At 38.4% G+C, this 25,228-nt stretch overlaps 5 protein-coding genes across 10 annotated transcripts; 4 read left to right on the top strand and 1 right to left on the bottom strand.

Annotated features, from left to right (window-relative positions):
* Window positions 1-112: 112 nt before the first annotated feature.
* Window positions 113-5,126, top strand: LOC128878643 (uncharacterized). Of its 3 annotated transcripts, none has more exons than XM_054126999.1 (8): window positions 113-424; window positions 565-906; window positions 2,209-2,353; window positions 2,411-3,169; window positions 3,265-3,978; window positions 4,052-4,410; window positions 4,521-4,677; window positions 4,746-5,126. In XM_054126999.1, the coding sequence occupies exons 1-8, from the start codon at window positions 265-267 to the stop codon at window positions 4,963-4,965; spliced, it is 2,856 nt and encodes a 951-aa protein (XP_053982974.1). In that variant the 5' UTR covers window positions 113-264; the 3' UTR covers window positions 4,966-5,126. The 3 variants fall into 3 exon arrangements, with proteins under 3 accessions (XP_053982974.1, XP_053982973.1, XP_053982975.1); XM_054126998.1 differs by having other exon boundaries at window positions 118-424; window positions 4,485-4,677; window positions 4,746-5,125; XM_054127000.1 differs by lacking the exons at window positions 113-424; window positions 565-906 and adding an exon at window positions 1,818-2,093 and having other exon boundaries at window positions 4,485-4,677; window positions 4,746-5,124.
* A 214-nt stretch (window positions 5,127-5,340) lies between these two features.
* Window positions 5,341-11,363, top strand: LOC128878644 (WD repeat, SAM and U-box domain-containing protein 1-like). Of its 2 annotated transcripts, XM_054127001.1 has the most exons (18): window positions 5,341-5,823; window positions 6,789-6,994; window positions 7,053-7,224; window positions 7,320-7,465; window positions 7,533-7,759; window positions 7,841-8,079; window positions 8,154-8,244; window positions 8,327-8,430; window positions 8,493-8,635; window positions 8,691-8,883; window positions 8,955-9,100; window positions 9,219-9,427; window positions 9,500-9,771; window positions 9,898-9,988; window positions 10,137-10,231; window positions 10,314-10,475; window positions 10,545-10,692; window positions 10,767-11,363. In XM_054127001.1, the coding sequence occupies exons 2-18, from the start codon at window positions 6,882-6,884 to the stop codon at window positions 10,928-10,930; spliced, it is 2,715 nt and encodes a 904-aa protein (XP_053982976.1). In that variant the 5' UTR covers window positions 5,341-5,823; window positions 6,789-6,881; the 3' UTR covers window positions 10,931-11,363. The 2 variants fall into 2 exon arrangements, with proteins under 2 accessions (XP_053982976.1, XP_053982977.1); XM_054127002.1 differs by lacking the exons at window positions 5,341-5,823; window positions 6,789-6,994 and having other exon boundaries at window positions 7,090-7,228.
* A 231-nt stretch (window positions 11,364-11,594) lies between these two features.
* Window positions 11,595-14,182, top strand: LOC128878647 (vacuolar protein sorting-associated protein 37A). Of its 2 annotated transcripts, XM_054127005.1 has the most exons (5): window positions 11,599-11,962; window positions 12,681-12,870; window positions 12,949-13,063; window positions 13,124-13,666; window positions 13,748-14,182. In XM_054127005.1, the coding sequence occupies exons 1-5, from the start codon at window positions 11,874-11,876 to the stop codon at window positions 14,092-14,094; spliced, it is 1,284 nt and encodes a 427-aa protein (XP_053982980.1). In that variant the 5' UTR covers window positions 11,599-11,873; the 3' UTR covers window positions 14,095-14,182. The 2 variants fall into 2 exon arrangements, with proteins under 2 accessions (XP_053982979.1, XP_053982980.1); XM_054127004.1 differs by having other exon boundaries at window positions 11,595-11,962; window positions 12,949-13,666.
* An 849-nt stretch (window positions 14,183-15,031) lies between these two features.
* On the bottom strand, window positions 15,032-25,120 carry LOC128878646 (procollagen-lysine,2-oxoglutarate 5-dioxygenase). Its single transcript, XM_054127003.1, has 9 exons — window positions 24,944-25,120; window positions 22,673-22,904; window positions 22,266-22,606; window positions 21,732-22,185; window positions 21,430-21,657; window positions 17,254-17,575; window positions 17,076-17,180; window positions 16,763-16,909; window positions 15,032-16,217 (listed from the first exon to the last, which is right to left on the bottom strand). The coding sequence occupies exons 1-9, from the start codon at window positions 25,035-25,037 to the stop codon at window positions 15,933-15,935; spliced, it is 2,208 nt and encodes a 735-aa protein (XP_053982978.1). The 5' UTR covers window positions 25,038-25,120; the 3' UTR covers window positions 15,032-15,932.
* Window positions 18,199-21,424, top strand: LOC128878652 (immunoglobulin domain-containing protein oig-4-like). Of its 2 annotated transcripts, XM_054127013.1 has the most exons (5): window positions 18,199-18,697; window positions 18,795-18,944; window positions 20,663-20,845; window positions 20,920-21,069; window positions 21,142-21,424. In XM_054127013.1, the coding sequence occupies exons 1-5, from the start codon at window positions 18,515-18,517 to the stop codon at window positions 21,298-21,300; spliced, it is 825 nt and encodes a 274-aa protein (XP_053982988.1). In that variant the 5' UTR covers window positions 18,199-18,514; the 3' UTR covers window positions 21,301-21,424. The 2 variants fall into 2 exon arrangements, with proteins under 2 accessions (XP_053982988.1, XP_053982989.1); XM_054127014.1 differs by lacking the exons at window positions 18,199-18,697; window positions 18,795-18,944 and adding an exon at window positions 20,003-20,164.
* Window positions 25,121-25,228: the final 108 nt, after the last annotated feature.

Consider the following 25,228-nt stretch of genomic DNA (forward strand, 5'->3'; position numbering starts at 1 on the left):
ACCCAGACCAATCAGAGCGCGCGTATACCGTTGGAGCGGCCGTGCTATTTAAGTGTCACAGGAAAAGATAATCTGTCTCATTTCACAATAGTTTCTCACCTCTCTCAGATAGTCATTATACCGTTACTAGAAAATTTCTGTGGTTTTTTATTAAATTTCGACACAGTTTTCGGCACGAACTTATGGGACGATCTAATAAATGAAAAATTAAGGATATATTTAATTAAACCTATCTGATAATCGATAAAAGGATACGTCTTTGAAATGTTAAGAAGCAGATACAGTACGACGAGTTACGGGCTCGTTGGTATCTACGATCGGTTTGTCGATCATGACGGACGTTTTCTTTCCGGTGACGACAACCATAGAGTCTTGGACATCCTCGCAAATAGAAATCAAAAGCCAGCATCGAGCAATCCTTTAGGTGAGTTACAAGCCTTCGTGCGTGTCCACGGTAATCTTCTGTGTAACAAGATAGGAGAAAACTGTACACCTAGAACACTAAACGAAAATGTATAATGTAGCGGACTGATAAAAGAAACGCCTGATTTTTCTATTCAACAGAAGGTGTTCATCGCGAATCCTTTGGAAATCCATCTCGTCCACGACTAACAGGAATAGAGAAAACAAAGAATCACCTGAACGAGTTCTATTTTTCTGTCTCCCCTCCATTTTCTTCGACTCAATTCAACACACACAATCATCCAGCACCTGCCAAGATTGTTCAAGAAAGAGTATTGAACAGACACGACAAAACAGTCGATACAAAAATTAGATATGTTCCTCGTACTAGCGGGATTACCAGAATACGCCATGACGAAGACGCGAAGGTTCCGAAAAGTGAAAATGTTACGTTAAAAACTCAGCAGAAGTTCGAATGGAATAAATCTCCCCTAACGTTAGACTGTAAGTATTAAACATTGAAATAATCAAATAAAAACAGTAAAATTTAGCGTATTATAAGTGTATTTCTATGTTTATCCTTCGCTGTGATTTATTCCAATCAGTGGACATTTATCAAGTAAAACAAACAGACAAAAAAAAAAAATGGAAGGAAAACTGTTTTCGCGATGAATCACGCGATTTATGCGCCTCCCGCGAGTGAGAGTTTGTTCATTATATTGTACATTAGGGAAAGAACGGCATTGACACGAATCACAACACGGTGATAACATCTAGAACGAGACAAAATGGTCATTATTCTACTCTTGTCGCGATTATCATTCTTCCGATAAACGTTCAGACGTTAATTCGACGTCGATATTTCTGTAATACACGATCATTCACTGAGGACGAGTTACGGCGACGATATATGCAACCACGAAGGACGGGCTAGCTGAAATAATTGCCATGTCCTTGACGAATCTACAAGGACATGAGCAATGGAGCTTGTTCGACTTTAAAATCGCATTCGTTTCGTTGCGGGTATAATCAGACTCTTGGAAGCAAAGAAGATAATATTTGTTGCAAAGGAGAACAGATGAGAATGTTAGAAATTAGAGAGAAAAAAGATTAGAACGATTCACTGAACATAGATCATTTGCAAATAAAAGATTATAGGAATAAATAAAGATGGAGCAATTAAAGAAGAGAACACTGAGATTTCATTCATTCATAAAGCTAATTTTACGTAAGATAGTTAAATAAATTTCTTTGATTTTTTCAATAATGAATTTAGTGTCCCCGCAGTTTGTACACGATCGTTAAGGGGGGAATCCCTCCTTTGACGCGCGAATATCTCCCACTAGTTCCACAAGAGCGTTCACTTGTCTATAAAATCACGCTGGTCTGTAATTTCGCCATTACCTTTTGTACATGCATTGCAATTTCCACCTTGTGCTCTCACACGTATTTATTCCCCTTAAAGTGCCGGTTCTGTACAAGTACTCGCCAGTATGTGAAACATGTGTGTTGACAAACCCCCAGGAGGTCATGACACCTCCGATATGATACCTTCGAAAATATTATAATTGTTTGTTTGTCTGGTGGATAACGAAAATTGGTGAAAATGTTGGAGAAATTGTTGTTAAGGACTCTGGTGCTTTTGCTAATATTTCTTCCCCTAATTCCAAGTTCAACAATGATATCAAGGAGTAAGTTCATTGGTGAATGAAGTGAGAAAGAATCATCTATCTGTTTTTCCCTTGACGTTTTTACTTTCATTTGTATATACATATTCAAACAGCGAGTATATTTTTAAATGTCTAGTTCCTATCTGTCATCGAAAAATGCAACCTGGAATGAAGACGATGGAACTGCACGTACAACGTGCCATAAACTGTGACAACTTGCACGACTGTCGTCGAACATGTGACTACGAGAAGACTTTCGACTGCAAAGGTTTTAACTATAGGTGAGGGAAGCAAACATTTTCATTGATGTCTCATTGATACTTATTTCCAATTTACAGAAGTGGATCGGGTGGTTCAACCGGCGTGTGTGAACTAACAGCAACGCCATACTATCGCATGAATGTTGACAGAGATTTTTTGATGGATCCTAGATACGATTACTATGAAAGGAATAGAAACTGTCCGCCTTCTACGTGGGCCACTACACAATGGACAGATCAGCCTAGAGTTTATGATCAAAATCGGCAAGGTGGTTCATGGTCACGGTTGGACCACAAAAGTACCAACGAAGATCTTCCAGGCCCACCAAACTATCCGGAAAGCTATCCAACTAACCAGGAATTCCCTGGCGGATTCCCTGGCGAAAATGTTCAAAACTGGAATGGGCCTATTTGGCAGAATCCAGAGATGCATTATCCTGGTCCTATTTACGACAATTCTGTCCACGATGCTCCCATCAACTACAACAAAGGATTTTCGAACGAAAGATCTTCAATTTTTCCAAAGCATCGACCCGAAGATCGATCGGAACCGCAGGATTTCAATATCCCACGGGAAACCGATCAGATTTATGGAAAATTTCATAATTATGGTAGCGCGTTTGGATATAACGATAATTTTGTACCGACAGCGAAAGAAATTCCTTACGGAGAACATCAAAAATCGCCAAGAGCACAGAAATGTTCCGTTAGATCCGCAGCGGGGTCAAAACTAAGTAGGAGCGTGTTGCGTAAAACTTGTCTGGCGCGTGATTTGATGCAGTGCGAAGATCTTTGTGTCAATGAATCAGCTTTTTCTTGTGGAAGTTTCGCTTATAGGTATATAGATCGAAGAACAGGCTGCTTCTTCTGTCTTATTTTCTATTGAATTAAGCTGACCAACCGCTCTCACTTCGTATTCTCTTTTTATGCAGATACAATGTGTTGAATACCAACCCTACGGACAACTGTTTACTGAGCGATCTTCCTCACCAAGATTTAAACTTTTACACGGATCTCGAGCCTGATCGCGATTACGACAGCTATGTGATCATTCAAGATACCAAGGTTTGTCTCTCAAAGAAAGCAACGAATCAGTACCCAGAGGAAGAGTGTTTCTCTAGGGTCAGAAGCGGATTTGGTATACCTGCAGATGTCACAAAGAAGTCGATGCATGTCGACGACTTAGGAGAGTGTCAGTTTGCGTGTACTATGTCGCAAGAGTTTGTCTGCAGAAGTTTTGTCTTCAAATATGGAATGGAAGAGTATAACGATCATGTGCACGGACATGGTCAAGATCGTGCCTCGACCAATTGTTTCTTGAGCGATTGGCCACCTGGAGATATAAACCCCACCAATATGCCTGACATGGATGGAGCGGAATTATATGAAAGAAGCAGCTTCTCCTACGGCTGCGAAGCATACCCTGTACCCTTAGCCATCCCTGATGTAGCTACGCCGCACGACAGGCTACCCAATCAGTTACAAATGGATGAACTTTGCTACTCGCAACATTACAGGCCATGCAAACTAATGGCCCACGCAATAATGTCCTCGACAAGAGCGGACAGCAAATCCGAGTGCCGTCAAAAGTGCTCCACGATGAGGAACACGGGTGCCATACCACCCTGCATGTCTTTCAATTATATGTAAGCATCATTCTTTTTACTGCAATTGAATTTTATATTTATTAACATTTTTAAAGTCTTCCATTGTCTATAGGATCGCTAGCGATAATACCCGAGATAACTGTATGCTGAGCGAAATACCGATACGAGATCTGAGGCCAAATGTTGACTACATCCAGGATGACGATCATTTACTATACGCCTGGAGAGATCTTGATCCTTATTGCGCATCAGTCCCAGAAGAACACAATCAACCATTTCCTCCCGCGCAAGATCATCATACTCATGGTGTATTCGACGACGGAACTCATCCTCTAGAATCAGATTTCCATCCTCCTTTTCCAACCAGAAATAAATTCAGGCCTGGGAATAACGAGGATCATCAGATCGATAACGTTGCCGGCTCTCGCCCTGTTTCAGATGGTTTTGAACAGGGATTTGACTTCTTGTACCGTAAGTAAAAATGATAGTATATAACTTATTTAAAATAGATGACTGAATTTTTTGTTTCCTTTTCCACCAACTAGCAAGAAAAGAATTGTCCACTTTCCAACATTATACAGTAAATGGTCACCCTTGCAAGAATGGCACAGTTTGTCAACGCAATGAGGTTGTTGATTTCTGGTCCTGCGAAACCGAAGGAAGTGAATATGGTAGCTGGGATTATTGTTGCAACCCTAACCATAAATGTGGCTTTTCACATGGATATCATTATCCATGGTAAGATATTCTAAGTCATTACATATATTATGAACCAGTTTCTAGTATCAATAATCCATATCTTGTAGGTGTTATGTGGGCTCTAATGAAGATCAATGGAGGCCTTGTAGCGAAAAATATTACCCCTATTATTTATCCAAGGATCATGCAGCGTACGGACAATCATCGGCGCGCCATTGGCCAATTATGTATCTTCACAAAACGTTGCCACCAAACTGCACCATCAACCCTAACAGTCAGAGTTTAAGTCAAAATCACAGACTCGTTGTGAGAGCTAATGGAAGTTAAAAAAGATGAATATTTTGATATTTATACCATAAGCGTATTAATAATAGCATCCTAATAAACAGAACTAACCAATTTCCTCCTGAACAGAAACGATCAAATATCTTATTACTATTACAGTAACAAATAAAACTCTACAACCAAACTGATTATGTTTTTTCCTGCTATATAATATGATTCCTATTTTCCAACAAATTTTAGTAATTCAACCAGATTCAATTCTTTATATCTAAGGTATTTTCTGATTCTTACAAAAGTTACAGTTGGTTACAATGTATTACAGTGCTACCAACAGTATCTGTTGTTTACACCAACTCCATCTTTAGATTGAACGAACAATAGTTACATTTATTGACAGTAACAGAACAAAAAAAACTCGACAAACGATAAACCTACGTCAGACAATATTGATAAGATCTATTTATCTCGAAAAATTGAAATTTAAAACGAATTAAGTACAACAAATTCACAGGGTAAACATGGTTCAACAAACACTCTCAACTATCACGTTTAAAGTTATGATGGAATGATTTGGTATCTAAGGACTAATGTTTCTATTATTTGTGTTAATTATCAATTGTTGTCAAGGTGGTTGAAAAGAGTCGTACTCGTACGCGATAGAGTTCTATTTCCGTACTATCGATTTTACCGGCTAAGTAGACATGCGTTTAACGGTTTAGCGTCACAATGTCAAGTGCTCCGGTCAGGAAAGTTGCTATTAAATGTTTGACGTTACACGCATTTCACTATTATGAGTGCATTGTGTAATGCGGATCGGAACAGTGGATGTCTGTGCTATGTTTTCTAATCGGACCACTCTATAATTTGTGATGAAACTCGGAACATGTGCCTTTTCATAACGTGAGTACCCGTTTCTTTTTCTTTTTCTCGCTTCTTGTTGTTTAATATTTACTTTAAAAGTAATTTACTTATAAATTACTGCTTAGTAAAATAATGAATGTAACTCTGTTTCTGTTTTTGGAATAAACTAAAGTTTGTTTGCATTTCATATGACACGTGAAATGTCAATACAGAATTTACTATAATACATTGCACAATCATAGCTTCAAAAATCAATCAAATTTGTACATGTATTTGATGAAGAACCAAACATTTGTTTAACGTACACGCATCCCATGGGAAAACAAAATGGTGCCTAGGGACCCAATCAAGGGAAACCCCCCTCAACGTGTTCAAAAAATCATTACTTTCAGTTAGTATAAACAAATTCTGTAAGTAATTTATCAATAATTTGTAGTAATTGAAAATGATGTAACAAACAAAATTGATTATGATAAACCAATACTCAATTTGTCAATTCAAACACACGGAAAGTTTAAATAAATGAATAAGTATTCTGAATGATTTGATGGTACTAGCCGCGCGGTTCAATTCGTCGAGGATAAATATTTTATAACGCTTTACCTGAATGACAGTGACAACTGTATATGAAACTAAAAGTTTTCCTGCGATGTAATCACGATTAGGATGCCCCGTACTATAGAGCCACGTTTGCGGAACGCGTGCATTAATCAATGTCAAGGTTATGCGCTTTCTACACTTCTTTACACCACGTAGGGGAGACTGGGGTCAACCGTAACACATTTTCTATTTTCATTCGTTTCAGCACTTTTTACATATTTTCATTCAATTTTTTTATCGGTTGATCAATTAACATTTAATGTGTAACTTTTTATCTTCTTTTTTCGCGGGGAAAATCTTCTGAAGACGTTCCTGCTCTTTGGGAAATCCCAAGTTGGGAAATCCCCACGGTGTCCTTCTGCGTGCGCATTACCCTAGTATTCAAAATTGCATTTTATTTTCAGTGCCACGATTAGCATGCTGCGAGCCAAAGAAAAACAGGTGCGATCCTTCGACGAATAAATAGGATTGGAATTCATTACTAGCTACCTTCAAATATGTCTACCACTGTAATTGGTGATGTACAAGCTCTGCAAACTTTAGCAGTTCACACAAGCGACGTAAACAGCGTTGATTTTGCCGGGGACTGCATATTGGTGACCGGATCAGGGTAAGAATAAAATTAAAATAATAAGTAATTATTATATGCTTGTCTCTGATGTTTTTAGAGACAAACGCGTTCGGGTCTGGCAATGGAAGGCAGGCAGTGGATACGTAGAAGCCTACTTTTCGCCTCTTTTAGGGCACAAGTATGGAGTTACATCTGTGAAAGTTAGCCCTCGGTCAACAATGCTAGCTTCTGCTAGCATAGATGGCACAACATTATTGTGGAACTTAAGAGTAGGTAAAATGATTTTATTGATTATGATTTGCTCATTGATATAGTGTTGCCTTGGATGATGTATAATGTACACATGATTCTTGTCCTTTGGCAGACAGGATCCAAAATACACACCATGGTACAAGTGAGTGGAGAAGCTGTAAGGGTCTGTAGATTTTCTCCAGATTCCACTCTACTTGTAACTGCTGGAGACAATGGCCAAGTCTGCCTTTGGGATCTAGTTCGACGAAGTCTAATAAGGTATAATTTTAATTAATTAATTAATTAATTTTAATTAATTTTTTTAAATATTTGTATCGTTACTTAGATGTTTTCAAAAGCACGACGGTGCTGTACAGAGTGTATGTTTTTCGCCGGATTCAAGTTGGTTAGTAACAACTTGCACGCTCGGCGTCTTGAAGCTATTCTCCACTGCCGATATTATGGACTCGTGTGTTTCCGACAATCAAGCAATCACTGAATTAGCCTGGGTAGATGATGCTCATGATCTGGGTGTCGTTTCTTGCGATTTTTCAACGTTTCAGGAGGTTACAAGTACGTATTGTAGGTGGTTTAGAGTGGTCGTCTCTTGACATACAAACGGATTCCAAACGATACGATACGATACATTTGTAGATAATGAACCATTCACACAGCAATACCAACTAGTTACTTGTGGTAATGATCACTGTGTTAAACTATGGGAGATAACTGTGATACAGGCTAAATGCGAGACTCAACCGTCCATTGTCAAGATAGATATCTGCAGAGTAATGGAGAAGCATAGTAGTGCCTTAACTTGTGTACGCTTCAATTCAAACGGATTGTACATTGTCAGCAGTGGACTCGACAAGACAGCGGTAATATGGGAAACGGTAGGATGGAAACAGAACCCCTCCACTAGGACATATAGGGAACAAAGCCTTGGACAATTTTAATAATCTTTCAGAGTACTGGAAAAATAATGGCAACATTGTCAGGGCACAACAGATACGTAGCATGCTGTACGTTTTCACGAGATGGAAACTTATTAGCCACTGGTAAGTGTGCAACAACTAATATTAGATTGTTAAAACAACATAGAAATCCATATCGTTGTGTATACTTCTGTCGCTAATCAAGGATCCAACGACAAATCTGTTATCGTTTGGGATTTAACGGGAAGCTTGTGCCTCGATTCGGAGCTGGCTAGGCGCGATGCGCCTATGTTGTTCCTGGACGAAGAGGTAGAAACAATTTGAAAACAACTCGCAGTGGAGCATAGACAAATGTTCTGTTCCTTTCGTAGAGCATTAAACACGAACGAGACGTAATGAGAAACGCAGAGACGTCGATAAACGACGTGAGATTAATTCAAAGGCTAGAGAACCAGGCCGGCGTGATAAACAGCGTAGCCTTCCATGGAAATAATCTCATCGCTTCTGGATCTGGGTCAGTTTTATTTAAATTTTTATCAAATGTTCAATTATTGTTCTGTCGAATTCAGGGACAAGGTGGTGCGCATTTGGAGCATCGAGACTGATGAAGAAGAGGGCGAGATTATTATGAAATTCCAAGAGAAGCCTTACAGCCCACTGGATGGTCACACGTACAGCATAAACTACGTGGAATTTAGCCCGTGTGGTGGTATGCTTGCGTCTTGTTCTTTGGATGGTACAGCAATCATTTGGAACACCGAGGTAAAAAATACCACGTAATACTACCAACTGATTGATTGATGCGTTTGCATCAGTATTTTGATTTTCTGTAGAATGGTTCTCAAGCAAAATCTTCTTTTGTCAACTCTGGATCTGGAGTCCGAGTTTGTCGATGGTCGCCAGATGGTACAAAAATTGCCACAGCTGGGGACGATGAAAGGACGACGCTGTGGGATGTGAACGATATGGCGGAACTTTGGTACAACTTTCATACTTATAAAAAAAAAAGAAATATATGTGGGGAATACAGTATCCTGCTACTGATTATACTAGATTATACTATTATGCAATTGTTAAATTGTTGGAAACTACTGCAGTGTTTACAGCGGTCATTCTGATGCAGTAAACGCGATTGCTTTTACCTATGATTCCCATTACTTGGTTACTGCTTGTAATGAGGGAACCTGGAGGTTATTCGACACCACCAACTATAAGTGTTGCAGCGCGCTGATGACGTGTGAAGAAGCTCATGACTTAGGTGTTCAGGGATGTGACTTCAGCCCAACAGCTAATTTCACACTTGCTGGTAAAGTAATATAATAACACATAGCGATTTTATGTCTAGCCGTCAATCGTTTCGTGTTGCTCTGAAACCTAGGGAGAAAGTCGAATACAAGTAACGACAAGCAGTGCTATCTACTAGCGACCAGCGGTAACGACTCCTTGGTCAAGTTATGGCAAGTAACCATTTACAAGGAAACTAAAATTCTGACCGGTGGCACTGGAAGCAGCGATGGCAACACACGGTACGAAGAAAAAAAGACTTTAACTGGGCATGGTGGTAACGTGACTTGTGTCCGGTTCTCACCGATTCAAGGCGAGATCCTAGGAAGCGTAGCTACCGATAGAACTGCCCGTATTTGGAGCGTGGTATGTAGATGTCCGATACTACTTTTTCTCCCCTTTACAAAGGAAAAATCTATCAGAAAGACATGCTGCAGGTATTTAATTCTCCTATTAATATATTCTATAATGGAGGAAATAATGTGATTTTAGTATTCTGGGACTTGCTTGTACGTACTAGAAGAACATGAAAGTTTCGCGACTACCTGTGCCTTTTCCGAAGACACGTCTCTTTTTATTACAGGTCTTAATTCATTATTATTCATAATATATACTATTCAAGACTCCCATCCCTTAGTCGAATGGTGTACAGAGAGAATTTCGAAAGTTTACGAACCCCTGGTCTAGATTGTTTCTTTGTTTCATTAAAAGTGCTTAATCCTCACGAGCAGGTGGACTGGACAAAACAATTTTAATTTGGACAATACCTCAACGATTGATATCGCAGAATGTCCTGATCGATAACTTGCGACACAAAAGGCATAAGGTACAGCAAAGAGGAATACTACAAGCCTGTTGCACGAGGGTAGAGTGTTTAATGCGTTGTTAACGAGTGAATCGCCTGTTAGGTTGCAGACTGGAGAGTAGACGATACTTTGAAATGGCTAAACGAAATAGGACTATCGTCGTTAACGAAAAAAGCTTATACGGCCGTCCTAACTGGAAGACAATTGCTTACTTTATCGGAAGATGATCTAATCGAGCGGCTGCAAATTGAAGACGACGAAGAGGTATATTTTAAACCTAGTACAGATGTAGTCCATCATATTGTCGGTTTGCAACTACCAATATGGTTTCAGACAGGAGAAGTGTTCAAGACCCAATTGTATTGGCTGAAACGTGAAGACAGCAACGCTCTAGAAATGCCTATAGATGACGCTGAAATACCTCACGAATTTTTATGTCCCATCACGCATGAAATGATGAAAGAACCTGTTCAATGCTCAGGTGAGGAACATAGATGAAAATTATGCTCATAAATACAATTGCATAGGACAAAGTAAACATTTGGATAATTCCAGATGGATTCACATATGAGAGAGCAGCCATTAATGAATGGTTCCTGTGTGGAAAATATACCAGTCCAATGACAAATAAATCTCTCCAAGATACTTCGTTTTCACCAAACATCGTGCTCAGGAACACAATATATACTTTCCTTCATGGAAACAGACCTCAATCTTGAATGATAATACTATTCATTGTATTGTAAGGTGTGATATGAATTTTTACACAAACTCATGGAAGACTTGTTCCTTCTTACTGCTGTGCATATTCACTTTTCTATGACTGGTCACATTTTTGGCACTCTTTAAACTTGTGAAACATACAAAGAACATAACATGCACTCACACAAGACTCTGTATGAAGTATTATGAGCTCTCTTTTTAGAAATTAATGAAATCATTGACTTGGTTTTTGCTATAATTAAATGGCACAGAGAAGCTAATCTTTTGATGCGCAACAGTCACTTCAAATACAATGTATACCTTAATCCCTTTATCTTTTAGACTTTTAGACAAAGTTATAAAGCGACAAAGTAACAATTGTGAAGCGTTAAGTGTTAAAGATATTTGTAACTTTGTAAGAGGACCAAATATTAAATGTTTGTAAAACAACTTTCTCATTACAAGACCCTATCCTACACTAATAAATAAAACAAGAAATGTTTACTATTCACGAGTATGCTAAGCAATGCATACCCGTGGTCACTTCACTCGCCAAAGACCACGTAACAACCGTATCCTCTGACATATAATAATTCTGCAGCTATCCTTGTCGCCCATGTTTCTCTCTCGCACTCACCCTATCCTTATTTCATATTTCTTTCTCTCTCTTCGACTTTAAAGTTGATACACACACATGCAAAAACACTTGACACAATGTCAGTATTTCATGAAACGAAAGTTTAAAAGCTTCTGAAAATTACAATCTAACTCCAATAACAGCGTTTGAACTCCATTGTTGTATTGTTTACCCGGAACAAAGCTCTACTAAAAAACGACAGATCGCTATATTTCTCTAGTGAACTGCGACGAAACAGCTGTTCTGCTACTGCTGCTGGATGGTTACTTTGACAGGGAGGTCGAAGGATAAGCGAATGTATCATCTAAACTTAACGCTTTTAAATGATATCGCGAATATTCCGTGGAAAAAATGAGAATGTCGCTGTCAAGAGAAAATTGCAAATCGACACGTTGAAAATCTTTAACGACAAGTAAGAGAATCCATTCCTAATTGTAACCTCTACTCATAACCTAAATCGCCCGTCTGATTTTTGTCTATCTTTTTCGCAAACCTTGCTTTGTATTTCCCATCGAAATAAAAGACTCTGGAAATCGCTATTCTTCCATGAAAAATGGAGCACAGGTTTGTTTCTTTATACACCGAGAGTAACGATAAATTGCTAATTGGCTCGTTATTCGTGCCAAGAAGCTGATTCATGGCAGAATACTCACCTAGCTTAGTTGAAACGATTTTCTACAGTCATTGAATCTTTGGATTTTTAATCCAAATATTTTATATTATTCAGAAATCTTGCTCAAGGTCACTCTTTGTATGTTGTAAATTATGAATACCAATATAGATGAGACACTTATCTAAATTGTTTGTTGGATCTTCAAACAAAATACTTTATATTTCTTACTTACCTTTTTAAAGGTCGCTTTTTCTATAGTTAACCTATTGCAGTACATATTTTTTTATCTCAATACATTTTTGTCAATTCTTAATTAACATAGGACTGCAAAGAATTATGTTGATGCATATTAAGCATTGATTTATTTGTTACATTGATTATATTTAAGCTCTTGCCATATTTTGACAAGTCTCTCTCAATCTAAACAGTGTTTGCAGATGCAAGTTCAAGGTATGGCAAAGGGTTTCTGATTAAAATTCTTCATAATGATTAACTGATTTGGTTCATAACATTACAGTGTAGTAGAATTAAGGGAAAATTTTGAGTATCAAGTACAATTCAATGCTGGGGAAAGGAGAATGGCTATTATGGTTTCTTTGTCTCCGGAGTTTCCACTGGAAAAGCCAGTACTCAAAGTTTCTCCTCCAATAAACCATCCCTGGTGTAATGAACACAGCGAAATCATCAGTGCACCTGGGCTGCTAAATGTAAGACATCATTTACAGATATAACTCTCCATATTTACTTACACTCTGAATGGAAGACAACTATAGTTTGTACATTAGTTCACAGTGCACAGTGATCTTGGTCGGGTTGTTCAAGCTATCATTAGAGAATTCAGTAAAAATCCTCCGCAACTATTGGAAGATATCTCTCCAGGATCTGTACAATCACATAGAGGTGAGCAACGAAAAAAAATAGAAAGAAACAAAATACATATCTATAACAATGCCATTACAGATCTGCAAGGAAGAAGTTCTCCATCTTTCTCCCTGCAACAGTATCCTGAAATTCCACCCAAGTCGTACAATTCTTATTACGCCACACAGTTTCCGCAGTATTCATCCGCTAGTGGAAGTACTTGCACTTACACTTACAATTACACCCATTCAGGTAATCAGTATGTAGAGGATGGTCATGCGGTCGCGCGGGACGATCATGCGAAGTTTGGATCGTCGTCGCAGCATTCTACGTACACGACAAGCTCAAGAGGTGGTTCACTGCATAATACAGACCCCACAGGCTACAACTCGAACCACCAGGGAACGTATTTAAATTCCCATTACGCAAACGCTAATTATCAGCAGCCGTCGTTGCAGAATCAGGTTCAAACTAAGGCTCAGAGTGTAGCATTCCCAGAACTGAACAGCTTGTCCAATGAGGAATTGAAAAGACTCAGTGAAGATGATGACAATTTAGATGAATTCTTGGACAAACATTCCGAACTAAAAGACGTTAACTTGGCTATTGATGATGCAATAGATTGGGTCCAGAAAACTGCCGGTAAGTCCACTGTTGATCAATCAGAGGTAGCCTTCCTTCCTTCGGTAATTCTTCAATTAACCAGCATTGCTTCCTTCTCAGAGGCCAATGTAGCCAAAGAACCCGAGCTTAGAGAATTGCAGTCTGATGTAGCAAATAAAGTGCAGATAGTTGCTACACTGAAAGCCAGATATGATCAGCTGATACAACGATACAACAAACTATCAGAAGTGTTTACTCCGGATCACATAAAGGAATGCTTGAGGAAGGCAGCGGATGAAAGTCACGAGGAGAGTGAAAGAATAGCGGAGAACTTTCTGAACAGAAAGATCGACGTGGAACGGTTCCTCAGCACGTACATTGAATGTAGGAAATTAGGCCAAGCGAGGCGAACTAAAGAGGAGAAGCTGGCGCATCAGCTGAACGAATTGAAACGGGCCGGCTACTAAAATTAATGTATAATCACGTCTTTTTTCTATGAATCGAATTGTAAATAATGCCTAGATAAATTAAACGATAATGTGAATTCGAACGGCATTCATGTTTACCAAATGTTCTATAGGGCAAAGGCACTCGCTGGCAGAGAACACTTTTATAACGTAACAGTACATTGCATCACCACTCGTCATTCATACTGCGTCGAGGTTAGTTTGAATAGATTGTGTTTATGCATTTGGGGGAGGGGAGTAAAAGTATTTCTGTATGTAACAAAAAAAATAATGGCGCTGGTTCGACAAAGTAAAACTACGTATGTGTAATGCTTGAAATGTACTTATCTTTCCGTACAAAGAAGTCTGTTGAATGAAATTCAATGTTTACTCTGTGACATACTACAATTGCATTGATACCGCTCCGATCAAATATTTTCCGTTTCTACTGTGTAAATAAACGTGCGGTGAAACACGATTAAAATCAATTTTTCAAAGTTTTGCTATTCCGTAACGTTACTCTAATTACTTATCCTACGGATGTTCCTAATATATTGTAACATAAGATATTTTGAGGCTTACACGGCCCAATTCTTCATAGTTGATAGTAACTGAGACTTCCGTTCATAAGTCTCTGTTAGTATCAACATTATAACATATTTACAATTATATAAAAACGCGGAAGTCTGGAAATTGAGGAAATACTTTTAGTTTTACTTTTTTTTATGCACTGGTACATGTAATTCCAATTAGGTTTATTACTCTATTATTTGAGGATGCAGCTTAATTTCTGTACCACAAGATTTCGCGTTGAAGGTGCAAAAATATCGTTAGTTGCAAATAACTTAAGAATAGGAAACAAGTTTTTAATAAAAATAAAATGCGCGAAGAAAGTAAATAAATCGAAACAATTGTACTAATGATCATTCTAATGGTATTATCAAGACAGTATATTAAATACAAATGTAACTTAATATTTTATTTTGGTACAAACACTTATGATTAATAATTGTTTCGCGTCTCAGCTCTCATATTAAAAAAATAACTTCAACAGTGGGAACACGTTTTTCTCGTAGACGCATACCTACTCACACTTCAACGTTAAGTTTGCAAGTAATTTGCTATGCGAAAGATGAACGTGTACGAGAACACATTTAGACATTATATGCACACTTTTCTTTCTTAACAATAATACATTTTTAATATTTCGTTCAATTATCTTTAACCTCTTCAGGGACACTAGTACGGGTGTGTGCGTTCCTTTCTTTTCATTTTAATTGTTTCAACTGCAAAAATAAATTAAAACTCGTACGGCAGTGCTAATAGAGTTTCATTCTACATGATAATCGCTACTTTAAAAACATTGAAACATTTACTGAAGTGTAGAGTCTTTGTGATTATTTGAAGAATAAAATACCAGACGTGTAAAATGTAGTCAGTTAATTGTATCAATTTAAAAACGTAATTTGTATTATTAGTTATATTTTATAAGAGATTATAAACGTACAAATGTTATATTTCCCATAATCGTGTATTTGATTGCGGGCTCTGCGAAAATCTACTGTAAACAATAAATCCTTTTTCTATCGTACTAGTACACTCTGGTTACGATGAAAGTAAAAAATAGAATACCAAGAGGTGCCCTGAATAATTTGCCAATAATGCTCAACGATCACCTATGTGAACATTATTTCTTTCTGCGCATATTTATTGTTCTTCAAGTATTTTTTTACCTAGTAAATTGCTATTGATATGAAATAAATAAAACGTAATCGAATGAAAAATTAAATCAACTCTTTGTCACTTTACAAAATGTGTCCTTGGAGAGGTTAAGGATGTCCCATCACTTGTCGAGCTACTCAAGGATCAACGAATGAAATCATGATGTATCGAGTACCGCTGGTAACTCTGAGTCCTTCGTGGTAGTGCGTCAGTCTTCCAGGATGCATCAACATCCAACCCGGCTTGGTATCCGTCACGGAACAGTTGTATCGAATAAACCTGCAACCTCCACCCTCATAATCAACCCCAGCCCTGTTCAGGGCAATGTTGATCGTATAGGTTGAACTGTCATGGTGCGGCTTCAAGGATGGCTGCTCATCCGGACGGTACCTCACGACGAAGTTCATGAGGGAACGTGGTGGCTGTTTATTTATACAGAAACAATTAATTACTAGCAGACTCAATGAACGCTTAATCTAATTGCATAACATTTCAACAAGTCACTTTGTTAATACTTTGATATTTTAGGTGATCGTGTTAGGCGGAACAACCTTCATAGTGCTTACTATATACAGGTGTCAGGAAAGTGTCATCGATTTGAAGAATGAGTGCAATCTATTACAAAATTCCAAACTGTGAAGGCCATTATCAAAAAGTGCAATTGATTACAGAAAAAGAAGAGTCCCAAAATTTACTGTCAGTGCTTAATCGAATTTCAAAATCTGTGCAGCCAATGACCTAATTCCGATTTTCTGATGTTTGTAATGACTCTTACGTTCGACAGGTAGCCTACAAAAACAAGTTCTTGCAAAGGGCTGACGTATTCAGAAAGAAAGTATAACCAAGACTCGTGGAGGTCGACTTGTTTCATGTGAATATCTCGAGTCGGTACGGCTTCGTAACCGCCATCGATGCGTGGATCCTAGAAATATCGATGCATGCATTAAAAGATCATGGTATAGCTTACGTCGTGATAGTATCCGGTGAACACGAGTTCCTGCAAAGGTCTAACGTACTCCTTTAAGAAGTATAGCCAGTGAGGTTCATAGTTCACTTGATTCATATGAATGTCACGGGTTGGTACGTTTTCGTAACCACCCGTTAATCTTGGATCCTGTGAAAAATATCGTTGTTCTATTATCTTTTATATCCCATGATAGTGTGTCTTCTTTAACTTTAGCCGTGAACACCAACAGCTCAACATTTTAGTATAAATGTTTACATATATACAGGATTAACTCGTTTAAAAGATAAATATAGGAACTATTTCATTGTCATACATTATTCGTGCCGTCTGACCACTTTCCAAACGCCTCCATAATTTCCACCAGCTCTTTTGTGAACTTCTCATTGACTATGGGAAACCAGTACACGTCTGGGCAGGGCTGTAGAGAATATTTAATTTATTTCTTAACTAAAATGCTAGTCAACATTTAATTTAAGATTCACGAAACTTGCCTGTATGGGAGTATGGTCAGGATTAAAATTCTCCGTGTAGTTGTCGTGTATGTACTTCTTCTCCCAATCCAATTTGTTGTCAAAAACTTGGTACATGTCAGGATTTGTCAACGTGGTATCGTAACTATCCGGATTAACGAGATGTCCAAAGTCAAGCCTATTGCTGACGTACATAAAGATGGATCGTTTTCGGTTAGCATAAGCGAAAGCCATATCCGTATCCAAATTGTCTTCCAAGTAGGATGGACGTGTCTCTTTGTTACTTATCAGAGTGGCGTTGATTAGGTAACAGTTACTAATGAAGGGCACGTTCCACAATCCTCTGAAAGAACGAAACAAGTTGGTCGAACTGAATCGTGTGCTGTAACTATACTTCCATCAATCACCATATATAGCAGGAAAAATGTGACCTATGAATCATAGTTTGCTGATCGCTAATTTAATGAAAGAGTAACCTTGATAAATCAGAATAACATAATCAAGGACATCATTGGGGACCCTCAAAGGACGAACTGTTAGAGTACAACACGTGAGTATCTGATAGCTCTGTTATTCTCAAGAGATCAAGGTCTTTGAAAAAGCAGACGCACGATCATTGATGAGGATAACATACAGTAGGTCACAAAAGTATTTGCCTACCACAATATAAACACTATTAATACAAAAATTTCATAATAGAATTTGTTGTTTCAGTAGAAATTTCATGAGATAATTGATTTTCTTATAGACATGTGTGATACTTTTATGACCCACTATACTTGTTTGCCGGTTGCGCGCGGCAATGTTGTTTTTCAGAGATCAACGCTTAAATATTTTGTAAGGCAATCACTGTGATGTCATGATTGGTCGATGAATATACACTGGCAATGGGTTATGTATAATTATCCAATTGAGATTCATAACTCTGTCACCAGTGGTGGCATGCACATCTAGCACTGACCATTCATATTTTAGGCTGTAGGGACAAGAGGACACCCAAAGCCACTGATCTTGCTTGATCACTCCATGGAACAAGTCTCTCCGAGTAGTCGATAAATACTCGGGGACTGTGAAGTTGAACTAGCATACAGAGAACTGTTTCTGTGTCGTAGTGTAAACAAAACTATCTTAAAAAATCTCGAGCGTTACGTAGACTAATTACATGTAACTGAATCCACGGATATTTAGTGTGTATCGATAGAGACTGTCTCAGAAGACAAGATACATCTGTGTGTACCTGTTTCATGTAAACTGTGCAAAGAACTCTATACACTTGAAACAAATGACCAGACGCAAATTTTTGTACCTATTCTTATTCATCGGTTTGCTGATGAGCACAGAAGCAGCAAAAGGTGGAGGACGCAGAGGAAGTAGCAGAGGTCGTGGAAGACTGCACAAGTCACGGATGCCTATTCTGATTCCTCATCGAAACCCAAGTAGTTTCAATTACTACGAAAACAAAGATGTGAGTCAATAATGGATAACAACTCGGATTCCTGTGAAAACAAGACTTGTATGCTAAGCGTCGATTTCATATTTTCTTTAAAACCTAAACATCGTAGGGAGCAAAAATAGTGAAAGCCTCGCACTTCGAGTTGGATTACATGCTGGGAAGAAAGATCACCTTCTTCTGCATGGCCATTGGATTCCCGAGACCTGCGATAACCTGGCTGAAGGATGGAATAGAATTGTACCATCACAAGTTCTTTCAGGTACTCCTATCGCTTCAGATCTGAATGGACGATGCGCAATGACGTTTAGACTGTACAATGCACGTTTGTAGGTGCACGAATGGCCTGTCGGTAACGATACATTAAAGTCAAAGATGGAGATTGATCCTGCAACGCAAAAAGATGCTGGGTACTATGAGTGCCAGGCGGACAATCAGTATGCAGTAGATATACGTGGCTTCAGGACAGATTATGTTATGATCTCTTATTAATATTTTTCCCCTGATTTGTGGTTGTGCTAGGACAATGGTTCAAAGATCTTCCAACTCCATCGAGCAGCAATTATTATTCTAATATATCAGTATGGAAATTAGCTATAAATAGTAAGTTAAATTTTCAGGACTAGAATGTTTACTTTTCAGTTTCTCCGAAATTACAATATTGGATTTTCAAGTGTGAAGAGTAGGCTTATTGTTTATAAGAAAGTAATAAAGGAACAAGTGAATAAAATTATGTTAAAAGACTAATTAAGCGATGCCTGTTAAGTTCTATCAAGCGATTATTTGCCCAATTAAAATTTAATAGCAATTAGTACGCATCTGCGTAAGTAAAACATGTCCAACACCGCGCTGTTTTCTTCGATGCATATTACTGTTAAGAATTCCAATGTGTAATGGCACACTTGGAAATTTAGAGTTCCCCCAACTCTTATTCATTAAATCACAATTGACTCTTATAAGGGTGGTACGTTTGTCGCACGAAGCATATAAAACATATTCAAAATGGTTCAGTAATATCAATCTGTGTAATGAATTGTGCGTTCTAAAGTAGAATCCAATACAAAAAGTATTATTAATAATTGAATGATTGTACAAGGAAGTTCGATATATGTATTTGAATTTTGAAATTTGTCCCGTATATACATATCAAACAAATTTACTAGCTTGGTAGTTCTAGAGTTAAATCGAAAGGAGAAGTAACGAATCCCCAGTGTTGTTAACTTTCATCCTGATTTGTTTGAACCTGTTCGCGTCAGTGCTATTACATTGGATGAACGTTAAGTAGATTTAGAATCCGTTAACAACCGAGTGGCAATAGGTGTCAAAGGAATAATCGGCTCATGTACGCGCTGCATAAGTGCAGTTCAACAGTATCTGTCTATACGTTTGTAATAGATAGGAGAGGACACTAGGGGAGTAATGAGTAGGTGACTGTCAGTTGCATCAGAGTTTCGTGTGATCATCGTACGCTGCCCGTTCTCGGTGAGTATCAGTCAATGTTGCGCAATATTTGAAACATTTTCCTACTTAAAGGACCAAAATCAGTGTAGACGCCAGTAGTAATAAAGACGTCATTGGATCAAACATCGAATGATTCTCAAGTTATCCCCTGAGCCTTTGAGTTTCTTAGCTTTTTTAGAGATCAAATGGCAAGATGATCAGGGTACATTATCATTTATATTTTAGTGCACTAGAAAGCTGGAATGTTAATATGTGTGAATTCGAGAATGTTTGACTGATGAAAAGCTGGAATTCTGATATCCAACCATCTGAGAATATTATTGCATTCCATTTGATCTTCAAAGGAGCTAGTTCTAATTCTGGGGTACCTCTAGTTGTAATATCAGAGTATCGTATTTAAAGGGCACGGCACGTACTTGGAAATCTTAGTTATCAATCATGAAGAGCCAGGCCGTGAAACCCTCAGATATCTCATACTTGATTGCTAACTTAGACGTATATTTCGCTTGCTTTCCCCAGACCGTCATGACACGCTTTATGATGATATTATTCCTGTTAATCGTATTGCTGCTAAACAGCCAGGATGTTTTCGGGCGAAGAGGACGAAACCGAGGTAAAAACAAATCTCGAGTTCAAATAGGAATGCCCATTACTGGAAAGTATCGTGATCCGGAGAGTGATCAGTATTACAACAATCATAACGTAGGTAGACCTATAAAACCTCAATGTATTATAGACCTTAACGACGCATTGAAGCTCTAAAAATATTTGTACAGGGCGCAAAGATACTCTTAGCATCGCACTTCGATCTGGAGTACGTTCTGGGGCACAAAATCGCCTTCCTCTGCGTTGCGCGTGGAAACCCACGCCCACATATCACATGGTTCAAGGACGGTGCTGAGATTTACAGTCACCTCTATCTACACGTGAGCATACTTGACGCTACCAAAAATAATCAAGCATGGACCTGGCCGACAGAGAGAATTTTTTTTGTATAGGTACATGAGTGGGAAGTGGGAACAGACAGAGTGAAGTCGAAGCTGGAGATTGATCCTGCCACTCAAATGGATGCTGGCATTTACGAGTGTACCGCTGACAACATGTACAGCATCGATCGCAGGTCCTTCAAGACTGACTTTTCTATTGCTTTCGATTAGGTTTACATTCCTTCAAGTAGTTCAGGAAGAGTAACCATAGACAACACCGCTTAGAAGTATGAAATAATCATAAACAGTCGCTGTATGTCAAGTTGGACAATAAATTCGGTTCATTGGATCGAAACTCACCTTCTTTCGTTCTTCACAATTTCAATGTAATCGAAGCTACGGGCGTAGAATCCATCGTCCGTTATTGTACCCCAGAAGTTACTCCACATTTTGTATGGTCTAACCAGCAATGGCGCGACTATACCTCGTTGCTGCTCTACCAGAAGCTTCAGAGTGTACTCGTTGTCCAGATGCGAGATGGAATCGATGGAAAAATAGCCAGAGCACCCTTTCGTCAAGCAATAATCCCTGTGAAACAATTTTTATTTAAAAATGAGAAAGATATAAAGTAGTTTCAATTCAAATAAGTGTTTTGCACGTACATGGATAAGATTCTAGCATCAACTTCGCTTATGGTATCGCTAGCAAGAATCTGCTTGCTACTCTTGTATTCATTTCCAAATTTCTTCATGAATTTGTCTACCACAGCTTGATGATACTCTACGTTATTGTGAACGAACAGATGAAGTTTCGATTTTGGATAAGATTGTCTGAGTATCGCGGCCAGGAATTCCTCCAAGAAAGGAGTAGGTTGTTCTATAAATATGGCCACCAATAATACTGGATAGGTTTCTGGCTGGGTTTTATTCAATTCTGTCGTGCCCTCCCAGCACATCGTGCATCCTTCTTCAGGATTCCAAGCTTCAGCCAAGTAATTGCCCAAAGAATTCAAAGATAGTTTGCTGTAACCGTTTCCGTGAAGTATCAGCGGTTGTGTGTTGTAAACAGTGTTCAGGAGAGAAGCTTTTCCTCCTACAAACTTCAATTCCACATCAGCTGTAGAATACAGATAAGTTAACGCAATGCAATAATTTTATTAACTCTCTTCCGATATTCTTATTTATTTTTTCACATACCAACAGCGCCATACAGATTCTGAAATATTTCAGACTTATGATCCAGTTTAATTTGATGACGTTCCCGCAGCTTCTCGTCAAGATATGCTTTGGTGTAGAACAACTGATCATCATCCTTATTTTTTATTGGAGAATAGCTCAAAATTGCATAGACATCTGAAGCATAGCCTATGAAGCCTCCAGAGTTTAGGAAGCGCTTCCCGCGAGTAGCAAGGGGATATTTAGAAGCCAATGACTTGTCTGGCCAGCAGGCTCCTTCAGCAGAGAAGAGAACTCTGGCATCCATACTCTTAAACTTCTCAATAATTTGAGCCAAGTTACTCAGAAATATCACGTCATAACTGAAACATAAAAACAACTGTTAAATTATGAATTATCAGCATGTATGAAGAAAGTAGAAAACAGACCTGTCTGTAAATATGATAATCTTCTGTTCATCGAATTGGTACTCCTCTAGAGCTTTTTTCAGAAGGCTGACCTTGTAACCTCCTCCAGGACTAGTCTTTATATTGCCACCTTGCCAGGGCTGACCCAAACCAAGTACCTTCAAGTTATCTCGAAACCCATAAACATCCACAGATCTAAGGTATCTTTTGTAGCCATCTGTTTCATTGGTGGCAACAGTATACACAAGAACATCTGAAATAAATGATTACTTAATATGTTATCTTGCAATTTTAAATTAGGAAGACATCAGTCATGCTTGAAGATATGGCCCAATAACTTGGAAATTGTGGGACGTGCTCGAATGAATATTTTATAGAAACTGTGATCTAGCCTGAATGATACAGTTTCAAATTGAGAAAAGGTTGGGGATGTAAATTAATGTGATATTTAATATAGTTAATTGTCAAATGGTATCATGGTCACCATGGTAGCTTTAAATATTTTATTTCTTACATTTTTCACATTTGTCGTGAAATATTAATTGGTTATAAAGTTACGACGGTTTCTTAGAATAACAATGTTTAAAAGGGGTAACAATATTCTCATGATATGAGCGACACCCTGTATATAGTAAGTCACCGCCTGAATTAAGCACAGAATTGGAATATTTGCATCATAGTGCGTGGGCACGACCGCGCAGACACTTGCAATGTCCTTGCAATGTAAAATCGTTTCTCAGTTTGCGGTATAACTTTTTGTAAATCATTAATCTATTTCTTTTCGCAAATTAATTTAAAGCAGATGCAGTATTCCGAAAAGGTAGAATTTTAGCAAGCGTGTACACCAGAGCGTGATACAGCCGGAAATGGAACGATAACGACTCTGCGCTCGATCCAGTTAGCCACCGGAGAAGAGATGCAAGCACCAAATTAGTAAAATTATTAAGCGTTTCTTTGTGCCCAGTCGACGTATCGCGATAACTGTGATCTTTCGTTCCTTCCGGAAACGAAAAAAACTCGACTGAAAAAACTCTTTGTAGGCACAAAGATATGTATTAGGCGTAGAAATTAATTCTGCGCCTTTACATTCAATCATTTATTATTTATCTTCGTTTTGTAACTTTAGCTTAAGTAGAAAAATTTGCTCGTCACGTTAAAGTACCAATATCCTAAGTTCTCGTAGGATAAAAGATTTATTTATTCTAGATCGATCTTAAAACGCTTTTCGCTGCGTTGTGTCTGCAGCACTACGATCCAGTTTTATTGTTTCAATTATTGCTGCAACCATGACCTAATATTTCGATCAATTTTATTACAGAAACAAGAGAGTACAGTTTCAGATCTCCGCTAGGATTTTTGATGCATTAATAAGTCAACGATGTCAAGTGCATCAACAAAGATAAACAGTATCATAAATCGTCAACATCCCCGTTCGAAATCGTACACCCCGTAGATAATCTTTAAACCTCCTCAGCATTTCTTGCAACACAAATTAATTTGCCAGCAACGCAAGTCAAGGCGGCAGCAATAAAGCAACAGCGATAAAAAGTCTTCTTTATTCCTGGTAAAATTATGTCATGTATAAGAATATCGAGATCTCGCCTGCCAGTGAACCAAGAGAGGTCAACTATCCTCACTCCAGTTGTCCGATAAACGAGATAAAATGATTTCAAGACAAATCGGCAAGTGGGATTCGCCATCTAACGCGAATACCTTCGAAACAAGTACTATATATTCGTGTCACGAAAATTCCGTTTCGTTGACGTAAAAAAAATACGAGGTAAATTTTAAGTCCACCCGTCGGATACGATAATCGAAAGGACATACAGTTTGTCCTGGGGTCGATGAACCCAAAACTTTCCTTACCAGAAAAAAGAGGCGTGAATAATCATTAAATTCCCTCGCGGATGATTACAGGATGAAAAAAAGGGAATGTCTCAAAAGCTTTCTGGAACGTTCCATTATAGACCAACGGCAAGCGTACAAAAATTATTTCAGTACTAACCAGACCTCCCCTAAGTAAACAGTAGTAAAAATACCGGTAGAATGCTGTAAACGAAAATTCTCGACTCGTCTAACAGCGATCCACGAATGTTTTAATTTATGTTTCTTACAATTTTTTTTAAATAGTTTACGAAATAGAAGAACAATCGTGTGGAGTAATAACGATAGCGGAAGATTTCATTCATCTTCAATTCAGACAAATCGATTCGGATACATTTTCGGAAACAACTAAAACGGGCGACGAGGAACTACCCTTCTGCTTAAGGGTTTGAGAGAAAAACTATTTACCGTCTAGCTTTGATGATGGAGGAGTCTCGCTGACCACGTGGTACGTGAGAAACAAGCTCCAGAGGATACAGCATCCGATGTTCTTTTCACGCATTTCGACCGACAAGAGCTGTACACGAGCGCATCAAACGCACTATTCCAACTAAAGAGAGCCTCGAACAGCGGAGAGCAAGTTCGCCGCTACTCCCACGCTTTTTGAACGAAAGTTACTATCATCAACGCGCACGTTCGCCGTTAATTTCCCTTTCTCGCTTACCTTTCCAAAAGAACGTAATAGAATTCTCG

This window comes from Hylaeus volcanicus, chromosome 6 (assembly GCF_026283585.1).
Source record: "Hylaeus volcanicus isolate JK05 chromosome 6, UHH_iyHylVolc1.0_haploid, whole genome shotgun sequence".
NCBI classification, from domain to species: Eukaryota; Metazoa; Arthropoda; class Insecta; order Hymenoptera; family Colletidae; genus Hylaeus; species Hylaeus volcanicus.